This window comes from Limanda limanda, chromosome 2 (assembly GCF_963576545.1).
Source record: "Limanda limanda chromosome 2, fLimLim1.1, whole genome shotgun sequence".
Taxonomy (NCBI): Eukaryota; Metazoa; Chordata; class Actinopteri; order Pleuronectiformes; family Pleuronectidae; genus Limanda; species Limanda limanda.
The window spans coordinates 8299575-8314207 of NC_083637.1; the positions used below are offsets into that span (position 1 = coordinate 8299575).

At 43.7% G+C, this 14633-nt stretch overlaps 1 protein-coding gene across 1 annotated transcript; it reads left to right on the forward strand.

Annotated features, from left to right (window-relative positions):
* On the forward strand, positions 1-13041 carry LOC133024031 (axin-1-like). Its single transcript, XM_061090981.1, has 13 exons — positions 1-157; positions 1040-1730; positions 4099-4292; positions 4417-4575; positions 5590-5724; positions 5844-5940; positions 6151-6288; positions 6737-7127; positions 7559-7733; positions 7839-8015; positions 8460-8759; positions 9485-9634; positions 9802-13041. Exons 2-13 carry the CDS (start codon positions 1110-1112, stop codon positions 9926-9928), a joined length of 2664 nt encoding a protein of 887 aa, XP_060946964.1. The 5' UTR covers positions 1-157; positions 1040-1109; the 3' UTR covers positions 9929-13041.
* Positions 13042-14633: the final 1592 nt, after the last annotated feature.

Here is a 14633-nt window from a genome sequence, read left to right on the forward strand (position 1 = left end):
GCAGCCACCATGGGGAGTTAAGGGCAACACGACGGCTTCTTCTTCTCCTTCATATTTAATATCGTGAACTCCATATCCCTATGCTGCGCCCCGGAGCGCCCAGTTCGCAGCAGGATCCCCGATGCAGCGGATCGCGGGGCCCGGGCTTCCAGAGACGGTAGGTCGGACACTTTCTGCTGGAAAACACGGGGACTTGAACGGCAGCCGAAGCTAAGCTAACCAGCTAGCATGCTAACCCCCCCCCTTTCCAAAAAAAAAGCTAGCTGGCACCGGAGCGCAGTGGAAAACGTGCCCGGGTTCCCTCTCTCCTCGCCCCGGGGACTGAACCGTCCGGTTCCCCGGGTCTCAAAGTTCGGCCTCGACCCCCCCCACCACCAACCTCCGGGTCCGAGGCAGCTCCACAACCCGGGGGGACGTGCTCAAAGTGCGGGGACGTGTTGTGCACGCAGGGCCCCGTCGGGTTGTGTGTGGTTGTGGAGTTTGTTTCTGTTCCCATCCCCCCACCGTCTCTGCAGGCCAAGATGAATGAGATTCTCCCCGGAGCTCGGGGCCAGCTAGCCGGCCTTTAGCTCCTCCACCTCGGTCCCAGTTCCACCAGCAGCCCGAGTGGGAAACTACTGGTGGAACTGGGAGCTTTGTGTTGACCCCTGGCCGCTAATGGAGCCGCTCCACCGGCCACAGAAAGAACAACTTAGTGGTGAACTTGAGCTTGGCGACAGTTGTTGTTGTTGTTGTTGCTGCTTTTGTCTCGGTTGGTTATTTGCAACTCGGAATAAAGTTATGGAAATGTGTTTTTTTGTTTGCAGGGTTTTAAATGCTAAGCTAGCACTAGCATTTTAGGCAGATTTGTGGTCAGATTAACAGATTAGTTTGTGTCTGTTGTGCTCATCGTCTCATTGTTGTGCTTAGTGATATAATGTATGCATGTGTGTGTGTGTGTTTGCATTAGTGATCTGACACAGTGTGTGTGTTGTGATCACCTCAGCAGCGTTGTGTGTTTCCTCTGTGTCTCTAACCACTTCTCTTCTTCCTGTCACAGGGTGAATCGTTTGCCAGCGGAATCTTTGCCAGAGGCGAAGATCTGACCTCTGCCGTGTGCAACCAGAGACATGAGTGTTGTCAGAGAATTACATGGGATTGGGTACAGGGGCGGCGGGGGGGTCGTGACCTCTCTGAGCGGCCCTTCCCACTTCACCGAGGATGCGCCGAGGCCCCCTGTTCCTGGCGAGGAGGGGTCTTACGCGGACCCTCCGGTCCAGTCAGCCAACACCCGTCCGAACACCCTCTCCCAAACCCTGGGTTACCCCCCCTCATCCTTGTTATCTAAAATGGGGGACCCATCGAGTTACACGCCCTCCTCGTCGTCGGCGACTCCGCGGCGCCCGGATCTGGACCTGGGGTACGAACCCGAGGGCTCGGCTTCACCCACTCCACCGTACCTGAAGTGGGCCGAGTCGCTTCACTCGCTCCTGGACGACCAGGAAGGAATCCAGCTGTTCCGCAACTTCCTGTGCCAGGAAGGCTGCGCGGACCTCCTGGACTTCTGGTTCGCCTGCTCCGGGTTCAGGAAGACCAGCCTGGAGAAGAAGGCAAAGCTGGCCAAGGCCATCTACAGGAAGTACATTGTGGACGGAAGTGGGATTGTCTCCCGGCAGATCAAAGCTCCCACCAAGAGCTTCATCCGAGACTGCGTGGGAAGGCCGCATCCAGACCCGGCCATGTTTGAACAGGTATTTAAGACGCTGATTTCATGTTTGTAAAGGTTTGGGGATAAGAGCAGTGCATGTCGGATTACACAGACCACTTCTCACGGGCTGTAATCTAATCGTTCGGCCTTCTTTTTTTTTCTCATATATGTTTATTAGTTTTCCAAAAGGTAATACAACACAAAACAAGACAAACCTTTGGCTCACACACATATTCAAATCCATACAGGCAGAAGATTCAGGGGTCACGTCCTATACAAGTAAGAAAAAATTAAAAACCGATAAGTAAAATAAAAGTATACAGAAATAAAAGTAAATCAATTAAATGGTAAAACAGAGTGCCTCTTTTGAGGTAGAGCATTCTGAGCTATGATACAAACCCTCTTGTGAGAATGGTGGAAACATTCAGACCAACATATGACAGAAAGGGTTCCCATGTTTTACGAAAGGCATCGTCATTGCTGTGAAGTTTACATGTCAAATGGTCCAACACAACATATTCAAATACAACCCTTTGCCACTGAGCGTTAGATGGAGCTTTATCTGTGATCCAATTCAAAAGAATACACTTTCTAGCACAAAAAGCAAGTGTCTGATAAAGTGTTCTTTTAAATGTGTCAGTGATGAACATGTCAGATATACCAAGTAGCAGGTATAAAGGGTTATTATTACTGTTAATAGACAGAATCTTATTAATTTCCTGCCCTATGACCTGCCAAAACTGCTGTATTTTACTACAATCCCACAAACAATGTGTCAGACCACCAGATTCTATCTTACACTTGGGGCACAGTGGAGATGTATTAGGGTTCGTTCGGCCTTCTTAAAAAAAATTGAACGCTTCAGTCCCGACTACGTGTTTGACAATCGCGAAGTGGTTCGTGTTTACGTCTGCGATTGAGCAGCTCAACGGGTTCGGGTTCTGTCTGCTTCCATCTCAACGTGTGTATTCAGACGCTGAACAGGCTGTTATTTGTGGAGAAAATTAGCTGGAAGAACGATCCGAGGTTAATTTAATTTGTAGTACAGCGATTATGCCCGTGTATTTATTATTTATAAGGAACATTAATCCCACCACTGACTTGAGGCTTAATCATATTTGCAGTCAAATATAAATGCCTGTTCTACACTTCCCGCCGCCCTGAGGCTTGTGACAGACCTGTGGGTAACTCAGTGCAGCTCCACTAGAGAGATTTATCCACCGGGTTAGGAACTCTGCCCCAGGAACTACAACCGAACCAGGGCTGCTACAATCAAAATGCACTTCTAGCCTCTATTGTTGGCTGTAAAAGACACAGGTTCATGTTTTATTGTTTTAGTTTCACGTTGACCACACAACCCACCTGTTATCGCTCTCACCCCCCCCCCCCCCCGGAGCGCTTTGATTCTTTGTTTTCATTGCTCCACTTTGAAGTTGATGCAATAAATCCGAGCACATAAAGTATGACACTGACTTTAGGGGGATCAAAGGGTGTCCGACTGTGGCGGCTTAAACTTCACCGCTACACAACTTTACTACTCGGAATTAGATTGCATAATAACCTCAATTAACCAATATATGCTAGGTTTTGTTTTCTCTACAGCCATGTTTCTTAGATGTCAATACATTACTTTTTCGTTACTAAATTTTAAAACAGCGGTTCAAAAATGAGAAATCCAATCAAAACTAAGTGAGGACAAGGTTTATGAAGCCACCTTGAGTAATGTAGGTTTAACACACTTCTCTTACTTATTATTTACTGGGTATTAAACCAGGTGGGTATTGTTTTACCATAGTTCCTTATGTTGGCCTGAAATAAGAATCAATTTGCTCTTGTGATAATCGTGGTCTGTGTTTACACTTCCATATAAAAGCTAAGCTCTGTGTTCAAACCAAGTCCAGAGCAAAATTAAGTTAAATGAAAGCCCTGGTACAAGTACCTCAAAGTAAAAATGTGGAATATGGCCACTAAATGCAAAATAGCAGGCTTCCTGTGGCGTTTTTCCAATTGCACCTAAGACTTTTTTGTTTGCCTGGTCATGATACACCTGTGTATCGATTTTTGTGAAGACCGGTCAATGTGAACACGTTCCGGGGGTCTCGGGGGGCACCGTTGAGCCGTTTTGCGACCCCTATTGAAAATTCCTCCAGAATACGTACATTTTCACCACTTTCTAACTTTCTGCAAATTTTGGTAAGAATTTGAGCATGTTAAAGCCCTCAAAAAGCCAATTCATTTGCCTGAATAATAATAATGATAATAATAATCCTTACAATTTCAATAGGGCCTCACCTGTCAGTGCCTGTCAGTGCTCGGGCCCTATTTATATGAAACGATTCTGGAACTGAGGCAGCATTTAGCTTCATACCAACCGTGAGTCCAGATGTGTGACCACTGTTTGTCTGCTCCAGGCCCAGACAGAGATCCAGGCCATGATGGAGGAGAACACCTACCCTTTGTTCCTCAAGTCGGATCTGTATCTGGAGTACACGCGGACGGGAGGAGAGAGTCCCAAACCCAACCCCAGTGACCAGAGCCCGTCGTCGGGGCCGGCCAAAGCTGTGCCTGGGTACCTACCCACACTGGCTGAGGATGAGGAGTGGAGGTGAGACGATCCTCAGACTTACTGTCACACCACCTGTGTCATTTACAGATTCTTTTGACCCGCTGAGCTGTCTCATTCTCATAACTCCTATACTAATTTCTAATAATGCTTCTGATGATCTCAGGTGTGGGGGAGGAGGAGCGAGAGAAGAGGAAGAGGAGAAGGACGAGGAGGATTGTGAAGACACACCGGCCGGGAGGCTGACTCAGAGCCTGCTGATGCAGACGACACCACAGAGAGTCTTGGCCAGCAGCAGGAGGAGGCAGGACAGCAGGGAGTGCAGGTGTGTGTGTGTGTGTCTGTGTCGGTCAAGGTTCTTGCACTCGTAAAAAAAGCCTGATGTGTAATACTTTATAACGCATCAAATTGTGTGATATTAAAATGTTTATTAATTGGAACCTTTCCATGGTCGTTTAGCCAACAGTGGAAATGAAACCAATATTTTTCCTTTAATTTTTAATACCATATCTTGTGCAGACCAATGGAATTCACGCATTTGATTGATTTTGGTGCAAATTGGTGCTTTTTAAATTATCTGGCTTTTTGACTATATATGAATACATGCATATTTTCTTATCAGCTTGACAAATAGTTAGCATGTGGCCTTTATTTGTGAGTCAAAACTAGGAAGTGGGCAGCCAATCATGTCCTAAGACTTGCTCTGGCCGTAGAAATTGTGTAAAACGTCATGTATAGATAGATAGATAGATAGATAGATAGATAGATAGATAGATAGATAGATAGATAGATAGATAGATAGATAGATAGATAGATAGATAGATAGATAGATAGATAGATAGATAGATAGATAGATAGATAGATAGATAGATAGATAGATAGATAGATAGATAGATAGATAGATAGATAGATAGATAGATAGATAGATAGATAGATAACTTTATTCATCCCCGAAGGGAAATTAAGTCGTCATAGCAGCCGGTATATTTGAATACAATAAAATACAATACAATAGAATACAATAAAAAATATTGAGGTAGAATGAATAAAAACAGAAACACAAGATAAATAGGTAGATAAGGTGCAGTGGCAAGATGATGGTAATAGTACTGATGGTAATGTTATTGTCAGACAGTATAAAAACAGTACAGTATATATAGTATATAATATAACATAATATATATTTATATATGATAGTAATTATACCAATATAATAGCAGTATATAGTAATAATGGCAGCAACAGTATAAAGTCTTGCACTGTGCAGACCCTTTTATTTGTGTGAGTCTGTGTGTACATGTGCCACTGTTTTAATGATGAGCTCTTTAAACCTCCTCAGGCCGTGGAGGGAGCCGGTGAACCCGTACTACGCCAACATGGGCTACGCTCGCGCTCCGGCCACCAGCGCCAACGACAGTGAGCAGCAGAGCATGTCGAGCGATGCGGACACACTGTCGCTGCCCGACAGCAGCGTGTGAGTACACACAGATGTTCCCAGAATCCCTGGCACATAGTCATTCACTCCTCCTTTCATTAAATTACTGGTAACAAATGAGCTGTGTGTGATGGTTGTTCTTCTGTGTCTGTGTGCAGAGATGGTATTCCTCCGTACAGATATCGGAAGCAGCATCGTAAAGAGATGCATGAAAGTGCCAAAGCCAATGGACGCGTGCCCCTACCTCATATACCTGTGAGTGAAACAGAAAAGAATCATTAGCATGATAGGAGGTTAATATAACTGTGGTACATCGATATTAAAAATCAAGCAATATCAAGCTGTATCTATCTGTATCTCTTTCATGTCTTTTCTTCACAATTCCTCATCGTGCATTGAAATCTTAGCTGCGGATTTGTATAGGAATTCACGGCTTCTAATTTTTGTTTACGTGTCCATATGCAGCGCACGTACCGCATGCCAAAGGACATCCACGTAGAGCCGGAGAGGTTTGCAGTCGAGCTCATCAGCAGGCTGGAGACGGTTCTCAGAGAGAGAGAGGCTCAGGAGCGACTGGAAGAGAGACTGAAGAGAGTACGACTGGTGAGTGTGCGACTGCGTGGGTGCTTCTCCTGATTCGATGGGATTTTGATTCTGTGAGATAACCTTCAATTCATCCCACAGCGAATGAAGATGGCAATCTATCCAAACATTTTATTAAAACATGTGTGGGCGCTGTCGCCAATTTGCATTACTGCTAGTGTGAATATATTTTTGTGTTCATTCGCCATATCCCTGTTGTGTAAAAGCTTAGTGAATTCTTATCCAGGTACAGCTCTAATTATAAAATATGAATAAATTAGACGGGCGCTAGAAGTACACATCTGTCCCGAGGCTCATGCCCTTTCTCGGGAGTATCCAGGAATGTTTTCTACATCGAGTGTGTGAAATTCGGTGTAGCACATTAATAGTTGGTTATAACTGGTTTTACGGCCTCATGTTGTGTTAATTTTCAGTTAAAAATGAAAGATTTGTCTCATTTTGCCAACAGGAAGAAGAGGGTGACGATGCCGACATCTCCGTGATAACCTCCATGTCTTCTCATAGCATACCACTCCCTCTCCCCTCGTCGTTCCCCCCTCTCTACGGAGCCCGTTATTCAGAGACCACTGCTAACACGGCAACGGCCGCCACTTACGGCGGCCTGGTTGCCATGGAGGATTCCCACGACGACGACCCGGAGTCTATCTTGGACGATCATGTGTCGCGCGTGATGAAAACACCAGGCTGCCAGTCGCCAGGGGCAACCAACAGCACCTTAGGAGGAGGGGGTCGACACTCTCCTCCCAAATCATCACGCTCACCTGATGGGGGCACCGGACCGCCCCACTTCCCCCCCCACCGAGGGGCAGGTCACAGTCTTCCCGCTGCCGGGGTCAAAGGTAAGAGTCTGTGGAGGGGCGGGGGGGAGGAACATCTGTTATTAACTGTATAGAATAACCAGAGTTATCAGCGCTGTTGGACAAATTACTATTCTCAGTATTGAGGTTCAAGGAAAGAAAACCAACTTTGTTTCTTGACTCCTTTTATTGTCTGATTATAACACATCATATTCCGTGATATTTTCAGTATTGAAAGAATATAGAAGTTAATTTCCCACAACAACACATGGGCACTTCGCTTTTTGGCAAATGTTACTGAAACAGAAGGGAAATATTTATTTACAACAGCTAGGAGTCTCTGTGTGTGTGTATTAATTTTTAGCTGTTGTTCAAGTTTGGTTTTTCAAGTATAAAAGACACCAGTGTGAGCTACAAGTGAAGGTGCAGCTGCAGCATGTCGCTAATGGTTCTCACCCCGATCCCTCTGCCAGGTGTGCATCACCACAAGCCGCAGTACCACCACCGAGGACGAGAAGGGCAGGAGGAGACGGGCTCCAGGTCTCAGCCCAACACGTGGAACGGAGACCCGGCCGGTCAGTACACAGGAAGAAGTCGGAACTACGCCGACGGGGCCGGAGCCAGCACGCTCGACGCCATGGGCAACGGGTAAGCTGCTGTGACTGCATGTGCTGATTTAACCCTACAGCAAACTGTCTTATTTCTCTGCCTTTTTGTTTGACTGTGTGTGTCTTTACCTGGTTCGATCTGCAGCAGTAAAGGGAGCACGCTATCACGGCGAGGGTGTAAGAAGACCTCAGAGACATCGGGCAAAGTGGAAGAGATGAGTCGGGGTCAGGAGACACAGGTGCAGCACGAGGATCTGGAGAGAAACCAGAAGATCCTGCAGTGGATGATGGAAGGAGACAGACAAAGGAAGACCACCCATGGGTGAGTCCTTAACTGCTACTTGTATTAATCACCACTTGTGTATGAATGTCTTTACAATTAATGTTAAGTCAAAATATTGATACAGGCTTCACCAGATCAGTAATCTCTGACGTTTGTAATATAGTGCAACCAAACCTAAATTAACATTAGTTAAATCTACAACCTTTGACCTGGACACTAATGGGCAGTGGAAACAAACTGTAAACATAACACTGACTTTTTAAAGTTGATAAATATAAATAGCAGGTTGAATAACATTACTATTCATTTAGAGAGGTAATGTGTCCATCTGCTAAAGATGAGTTCCAGTATTAACTTCCCTTTTAGCTCTGTTTTGGTCTCTCAACTCTTGAGGAAAATATCTGGCTGAACACCTTCTGTATATTTAGAATCAAATCCTTTGACATTCATCCTCACCCCCCCCCCCCCCTCTTGTTTCTCCAGCGGCAGCACCAGCAGCTCCAGGAGGACGGGACCCAGCAGCGAGTCACCGCGGCCCACCTCGGTGGAGCGACCCGGAGCGGTGCACCCCTGGGTCTCTGCCCAGCTGCGTAACAACCCTTCATCGGTGTCCACAGCCATCCCTGGCCCGTCGTCCGCCCAGGTCCAGCCCTCGCACCCTTTCATCCAGGACCCAGCTATGCCCCCCAACCCGGCTCCCAACCCCCTCACCCAGCTGGAGGAGGCTAGGAGGAGACTGGAGGAGGAGAGGAGGAGGAATGCACTACAGCAGGCCAAGCAGAGGTAAGAAAACATCCAATTTACCTCAGTGGCCATTAGCTTGCAGGGTTTCCCCCAGGCTAAGCGTCGCTTGTTTATTTATTTATTTAAAAAAAAATGTAATGCACCAGAAACATGATACCAAAGACGGTGTAGCAGATCCCCCGAAAGATTGATGAGACTTAACTGATGTTCAGATCGTTTATTGAACCGTCCTTGTCACCGTACACCTTAATAAAACTTTAAACAACTTAGAAACACCGTAAGAAATTGTGCCTCTTCGGAGGGTCGCTGAATAACATAGCTTCTTCCGCCGCACCGCTGTCGTCATCACCGGGCGACTCTACCGGAACCATTTCAAAATAAAATCGTCTGACATGTTTATTTTACAATTAATTTTACTTTTAAATGTGACCAGAAATGGCTTGTTTTTTTAGATTCACTTAGATTTTACTTGAAAACGAATTGGTAGTATTTATTTTTATTTTATTTATTCTTTTTTTGTGTTTGTAAACTGTATTATGTAATGTTAATAAGTATTGTTTATAATTGTCTTACAATAACACATAATTGTCATAATTTCAAAATTCCTTTCAACTTTTAACATTTTTTTTTTTTTTACAAAAACACGGTCGGCCCTACCACCAGGCTTAGCAGGTTTTCTGGGGGAAACCCTGAGCTTGTGTGTGTGTGGGTCTTTTTGTGTATGTGGTCTTATTTGAGTGTATTGACATGTTGTTCTCTTTCAGGCACAAGTCTGGTAAGCGCCAGGTGTGTGAGAACATAACGGTCGCCTACTACTTCTGTGGAGAGCCGATCCCATACAGAACATCAGTCAAAGGCCGTGTGGTGACTTTAGGCCAGTTCAAGGAGCTGCTTACCAAAAAGGGCCACTACAGGTAAGAACATCGGGTGCACTCATCTGAAAACTATGTGCGTGTGTGTGTGTGGTTTCAGAATCATTACAGCCCTCATATAAATATAGATAAAAGATAAAATTTAATTGCAGGAAATGAATTTAGAAACTAAGTTGAGAACTAATGACCCGTCTGTCTTTCATCTGCAGGTTCTACTTTAAGAAAGTGAGCGACGAGTTTGACTGCGGCGTGGTGTTTGAGGAGGTCCGCGACGATGACGCCATCCTGCCGATCTTCGAGGAGAAGATCATCGGGAAGGTGGAGAAGGTCGACTGAAATTTGGGAACGGGAAGACAAAACAGAATTGCGACGAGAAGAATCATTTGAAAACGAGGAGATTGGACGAGAACGCGCGGGTGGGGAATTTGGAAACGGAAGAAAGAAAGTAGAAAGATGGAGCCGGAGCGATGTGTGAACAAGAGGGAGGTTGCGCCGCATTGTAGAAACTCAAGTATTAAGGAGGTGGTTATTTTTTTAATGGAATATCTGGATTTCTGCGACAGCGCACCGGATCAAACCCACATCAAGCAAAGCAAGCGTGGCCAGATGAAACCGGAGCGGAGGGAAAGGAACGTAAATTATTTCACCTGTCCTGTCTCCACTGTGGATATCGGAGGAGGGCTGTTAAAAAATCTGATGTCTGACCAGTCTTCCACTGCGATGGAGGGAAGAGGGGGCGGGGACTGCTGGGAGGAGAGAGGCTGAAGTAGTCCTCCACCTTTTTGGCTCGGGAGGAGTCTGTCCTCCGCAGACCATTACGATGCTGCTACATTACCATGGAAACTCTTCAATCGGTGCTCGGGACAGTCAAGGAAGCGGTTTTTTGTTCCTCTGTGGAGTCGCGCTGCCTTTCGCTGTCTCTGTTCCTCGTCCGCTGGTGACAGGGGGGAGAGGACAGAGGATTTCGGGGGGGGGGGCCCTGTGTCTCCTCCCATTGACTTCATGGCCTCAAACACAGAGAAACTCTCTCACCCTTGATTCCTAGATGTCATGTAGTGATCTCTCACATCCACATGTTCAGACAACAGTTCTCTACATAACTTGTTTACCAAAGCTACATATTTTTGATAAGACAGGTATCCTAGCTACTTGTTTCTCATTTTATTTGAATTGTGTATGTACAAGGCAGGTACTATTACTTACTAATGCAGCCTAATTTCGTCATATCTCAACTTAATTTTGTATTATTGTGTATGTTTTGAAGCTAGTTCATTAGTCATTTCAGGGCAGCCATTTTTGTTCCATTCTTTCCTCTCAACCACACCTCAGTTCCGTACAGTTTACCTCTCTGCGTGTGCCGTTTTGTTCTCCTGAGCGAAAGATTTTAAACATAGGATCTTTTTTTTGTTGTTGTTTTTTTAGAATCCCACACCCATCGACTTGTGCACACTGCAAGTTGACAACTTTGACCACATTATCTGTCATTTTAAAACAGGTCCCACTGTCCCCTCATGTATCGTGTATCTTCTCTGCTATATGGAGAGCCTGTGTGTGTGTGTGTAACTCAGTCTAGGTGCCTGCCTGCCTGCCTGCCTGGCCAGTGCCATTACTATCTAGAGCTCTTCTTCTGAAGCGTGTGGGCGAGTGTGGAAAGCCCGTGTGGGTCGTGTATGTCTGACCTTAGCCAAAGAGCATATCGTACGTCCCCGTATGCCGACATGCGTGTGTGTCCGTGCAGTCCAAGTGTAGGAGTTTCAAATAATTTTATTTTTTTTAATCCCCTTCTTCCTCTTTTGCAAATTCCCAAACGTCAATTATTGCAGGTTAACTTTGAGTTTGAAATCTGAAGCTTATCTTAAAAGATTAGACAATTTGGGAAATGTGCTCATTTGCTTTTGTGTTGAGAGTTAGGTGAGAAAATTGACTCTGCGTTGACGTCTGTATCGCAGCGGTGAGGCCTACAGCACGGAGTCGAACAGCTTTTGTATGTGTTACACAAACAAGGGCTTCAGATATCGATTATTGATTTATTCTTATTTATATTTTCTTGATTAATCAATTGGTCTATATCATGTCACCACTCACACTTCCCTAAAGCCTGTTTGACCAACAGATCAAAATGTAAAGATATTTAATTTTATATCACTTAAGAGAAAAGAAGCAGTAACATCTCATAATTAAGTAACTGTAGCTAGAGAGTGTTGGACATCTTTCCTTTTTAAATTATTTATATAAATTCAGCCCTAAAGCAAACTGGATATAACGTGATAATTAGTGAGCTTTAAAGGTGCTGGTAGGTCCCTGGTGTTCCCCCTCTGTTTCCAGTCTTTATGCTAAGCTAACTGGCTATTGCTGCATATTCATATTGTATGTACAGACATTAGATTGATGTGGGATTTTCTTATTTTACTCTCATTAAGAAAGTACAAAAGCAAATTTCTAGAAAAACAAAAAGTAATTCTTCTCAACAGCAGTGGGGCCTCCTGCCCAGAACATCATGAGCCAGAGTGCGTAATTCACCAGCTACGTAAACTGAATGTAATCTGATTTTTTTAACCGACTTTAACCTGTTCATATGAAAACAAAACATCCCTTCTTTGCAATATCATCATGCCTGAGTCGCCCTTCAGTATTGATCATCTATGCTGTTAGTTAACTGAATGTGTTCATCAAACATAGGGGGGGGGGGTCCTACCGAAAGTCTCGCAGGAATGTCAAATACAATTTGTCCTGGGTTTCTGCCCAGTAAGGGAAACATAGGATTGTAAAACGTTTTTTGTCCTCACTTCGACACATTTTGCCTTCAATATGAAATTTTTTAAATTTAGATTATGTATTTGTTTATTAAAAAAAAATAATGTAATTTTAATAATCACCGAGCATGTTCTTTATAAGGAATGTTTTCCTGATGAGTTGAATTATCTGTTTTGTTCTAATGTTTATGTGCAAACTGCTACGGCCCTCTGACACATCTTATCTGTTGTGTTAGAACAAACACCCAGGGACAGTTAATGAAGTGACAACATTTGTTCAGAGTTGTTTCTTGTGATTATGATTTGACGGACAAAGCAAACAAAACAGCGTCTGTTGCGTCGTCGATTTGTGTGAAACACAGTGCCTTTATCATGATATCTTTCGAAATGATGTTTATTGAACCAATCCTTGCTTTTAATGTAAGTTCTTATCTTCAGTCAGTCCCGTTATCTTTTTCCTTTTCTTTTTTTTTAGCCGCAGTCATGCTTGCTCACTTCTGTTCTGATAGACTCTCTGCTGTAAATATGTACATTATCATTTCATATGTTTCTTCAGACCTGCACCACATGGTGTGTGTCCATGGTGTTGCTGTTTTTCAAAGGTAAACACCAAGATGTCACTGTGCTGGTTCCACTTGTACATTTCTTTTAAAAAGGTACTTCATAATAAAGATGTTGAATAAACATTTGCATTTATTTTTCTGCTTGTGATTTCAGTATCCACCCACATCTGTTTCCTACTTTTCTTACTATTACGCACAAGCACATACCTTTTTGAACACATGTAAACAATAATATATTTGTCTCGTTAATGTATACCTTGTGTTTGATAAGTACACAGGTGATGTCAGTATTTATATGGTAAGATACGTTTTTGAGCTGTGCACATGCCATGTTGCGTATATGCATGTGTTGAAAGGAGCTTTGATCCCAGTCTTCCCCATCTGCATGCCCAACTGTAGAAAAAGTGCAACTTCAAATTCAAAACAACTTTATTTAACCCAGGAGGGTAATTCTAAGGCACATATGACGAGACAAGTAAAAACAAGAAAGAAAACAACGACATCAGTGCAATATCACAGACAGATAAAACTCAGTGCAGTGGCCAAACTTATGAAGTAAGAGTTGTGTAAATGATTGTAAAAGGACGGTGAACATTAGATGCAATAAATGAACATGTGTATGAATGTGTGTGTGAGTTGTGAGAAGCGCTTTGAGGGTCATCAAGACTGTAAAAATACATAAACACACCAGACCATAATAACTATATAGTCGTCCACATAAAGTCCCTATAAGGTGACAAAGGGGAAGTGAATTTCGGAAACAGCGGGGGTCTCTCTTCCAGACCAGGGCCACAGATGGTAGGTGGATGAAAAGTACTGTCTCTACAGTAACATCACTTCTGAAAAGGTACATTTTGCATTTATTATTTTATATAATTATTTGTACATCACTGCAGCAAATTAATTAGATTGAAATAATCATATAGATTAGGGTACTTGCATATTTACACCAGCACCGTGGCATATTTTAATATTTGCACTACTGCACCAATTGCACTATTGTTGTTTTGTTTTTCTCTTCATCTGTAACGATATATATTTAGATATATATATTTTATTTTCCATTTTTGATATTCTATTTATACTATTCCTATTTTTATTCTATTTTTTTGGTTGTAATTACTTGAGCATTGCTTAAAGAGAGCCTGTGACTGAAGAATTTCATTGCCAGCGACTGCTTCTTGTTATCTCTGTGCATTTGACAATAAAAATCTTGAATCTTAAATCCAGATGTGGATTATGTTGCCCCCCCCCCACTCTGCCACGACCAAATGTAAATGTTGCCTTTATTATTTTGCATGATTATCGTCTGCATAACTGACATTGTACATCACTGCTGCAAAGTTAATTAGATTTAACTAATCATATAGATTAAGGTTAAATCCAGATGTGGATTACGTTGCCCCCCCCTGCATAGACCAAATGTACATTTAACTGTAGTACTTTATATTTTAGATTAAATTACGTGTTTTGTCACAAACAAAAGAAATAGTCCGTTGTGAAACGGATGTTTCACAAGCTGCACATGACCGCCTCCTCGCGGATGTTTCTCCCATAGACTGGACGTCTCGTTCGACGGAGCCGGACGTCACCACATGGCGGCCATCTTGCTACGGGGCAGCTCGCTCACCCATAACATTGTGTTGGTAGTGGTAAATAACCATAACTTGCTCAATTTTTAACCGATTTTTTAAACGGTTTGGTTTGTTATAAACGTCAGAGATG

Excerpts from the sequence above, each read along its gene's own strand:
- LOC133024031 (XM_061090981.1), top strand. The coding sequence starts at position 1,110 with ATGAGTGTTGTCAGAGAATTACATGGGATTGGGTACAGGGGCGGCGGG. Across the intron at positions 4,576-5,589 it reads CAGGACAGCAGGGAGTGCAG|GCCGTGGAGGGAGCCGGTGA; the intron begins GTGTGTGTGTGT and ends AAACCTCCTCAG. Across the intron at positions 7,734-7,838 it reads CTCGACGCCATGGGCAACGG|CAGTAAAGGGAGCACGCTAT; the intron begins GTAAGCTGCTGT and ends TTCGATCTGCAG.